General features: G+C 36.1%; 1 protein-coding gene across 1 annotated transcript; it reads left to right on the top strand.

Moving 5' to 3' along the window:
• The first annotated feature begins 23 nt into the window (after positions 1-23).
• Positions 24-1897, top strand: LOC111662526 (B9 domain-containing protein 1-like). The gene is made up of 4 exons (XM_023416418.2): positions 24-209; positions 358-426; positions 1455-1566; positions 1734-1897. The coding sequence occupies exons 1-4, from the start codon at positions 147-149 to the stop codon at positions 1847-1849; spliced, it is 360 nt and encodes a 119-aa protein (XP_023272186.1). The 5' UTR covers positions 24-146; the 3' UTR covers positions 1850-1897.
• The last annotated feature ends 50 nt before the right edge of the window (positions 1898-1947 follow it).

The raw sequence follows: 1947 nt of genomic DNA, 5'->3' as shown, positions 1-1947 counted from the left end.
CGTGAGGAGGAGCAAGCGTCGTCCTAGCAACGGACGGGGCTTGTTTCAATGAGTAGCAGTAGGATTTTTCTGAACTGACTTTATGATAATAGTTAGTTGTGAAACAAAGACTCATTTAATTTTTATGTTTACTAACCGAAGCTGTTATGGCCACGAGCAACCCGTCAGTGTTTCTCCTCACAGTGAACGGTCAAATTGAGGGAGCTAATGTGAGTGGTTTCTCTTAGTTAGCCTAGCCTAGCAACAACATTTTTTTAGCATCAGCAGTACTGGTAGCATGTGTTTTTTTATCCGAATTTGTGTTTCGTTACACACAGGTAGGGAGTTAACGTCTTGTACTTTCGTGTTGTATTTCAGTTTCCAGAGTATGACAACCTGTATTGTAAATACTGTTTTGTCTACGGACACGACTGGGCTCCCACCTCGGTGAGTAGCAGGCGGATGACATGAAGGCTATGTCTTTTACGACTGTCTTATATTATTAATGCACCAAACTTCATACTCACCTATTTGAATGCAAGATATGCATTATATTCTGTCTAAATTTTGGTGACCTGAAAATCAAGCCGTGCGTACTTGTTTTCATGTAGAAGCTCTTCTACAAAGCAAGCCTTAAAAGAAATGTATTCATAATATAAACCTTTATACAAATGTGTAGTTTAGTGCTGGAACAATTAGACAATTATAACTCCAGTTGGTAATCAAATAATTGATTCAAAGTCATCTCTCAAACATTTCTTCTCAAATGTGCACATTTGCTGTTTTAATCTGCTTTATGTCACTATAAATTTAATATATTAGTGTTTTGTCTGTTGGCTGGGTACTTGGTATTTGTGATGGACATTATTAAATTTTTTCTGACATTTAATTGACTAAACAACATATACATTTATCAAAATAATCAACGGATCAATTAATAATGAAAATAACTGATGGTTACAGACAGCCACTGTATATTTCTGTGCCAGCATTCTTCTAAAATACAAGTTACTCTTTAATGTAAAGTTTGAAAAGCTTTTCGGCTAATTGCATTAAATCTCATTATGAGCATGGTGACCAGGGACTAAGGTGTTATCTTTGTTAACAGGGCGGTCAACTGTAGATAAATTTATACAGAACTCTTAATTCAGGTTTTACAAGTGTCTCCTTAGAATAGAAATTCTTGTCTACAAATGTGATGGGCTAATTCACTTATTTTATTATAAAATTGTTGAGAGTGTTTTCCGGATGCGACAACAGCGCTGCAGTAAGGTATGATGGTGTAGTGCTATTGTTCTGTTCTTTAAGGAAGACCATGCTCATTAACTCTGATGTTAGGAACCATTAATTATTCCCAAAGGTTTGAAAAGTAGTAATATTTCATAATATACATAAAAGAAGACATAGAAGAGGTAAACTCATGTCTGGTTATCATCATATTTGTAAATCTTTGTGTCCGTCTTGTTTCTCTCTAGGGGTTGGAGGAAGGCATCACTCAAATAACCTGTAAAGGCAGTCAGTCTTCACACAGATTAATATGGAACTTCCCACTGGAAACAACATTTAAGAGCACAAACCCATCTGGATGTAAGCATTACTCACACATATACAAACCATGCACTGTTGGTTGGCAGCTGTCACTGTTGTTTATCCATGGATTGATAAATATCACTGACATTCCTATACAAATCATATTCTATAAAAAGTATGAATAATACTGAGATTTCAGTTTGGATTTCCTCTTCATTTTACAGGGCCTCAGCTTGTGGTAAGTGTGTATGGTCCAGATGTGTTTGGCAACGATGTGGTCCGGGGCTATGGAGCAACACACATCCCCTTCAATCCTGGACAGTCAGTACACCCTCCATAAACTTCTTCTGTTTTTTGTTTTTTTTAAATATACTAAAAGAAGGCATCAATTTTAGTAGTACTAGTGCTTGCATTTTAAGTGACTAGTTAGAAAAATTT

The sequence above is a fragment of the Seriola lalandi genome, unplaced genomic scaffold (assembly GCF_002814215.2).
Source record: "Seriola lalandi dorsalis isolate HSWRI2012SDOR001 ecotype SW California unplaced genomic scaffold, Sedor1 jcf7180002000575, whole genome shotgun sequence".
Lineage (NCBI taxonomy): Eukaryota > Metazoa > Chordata > Actinopteri > Carangiformes > Carangidae > Seriola > Seriola lalandi.
Note: the sequence above shows the minus strand (reverse complement) of the source record. Positions and strands in the feature narration are given on the sequence as shown.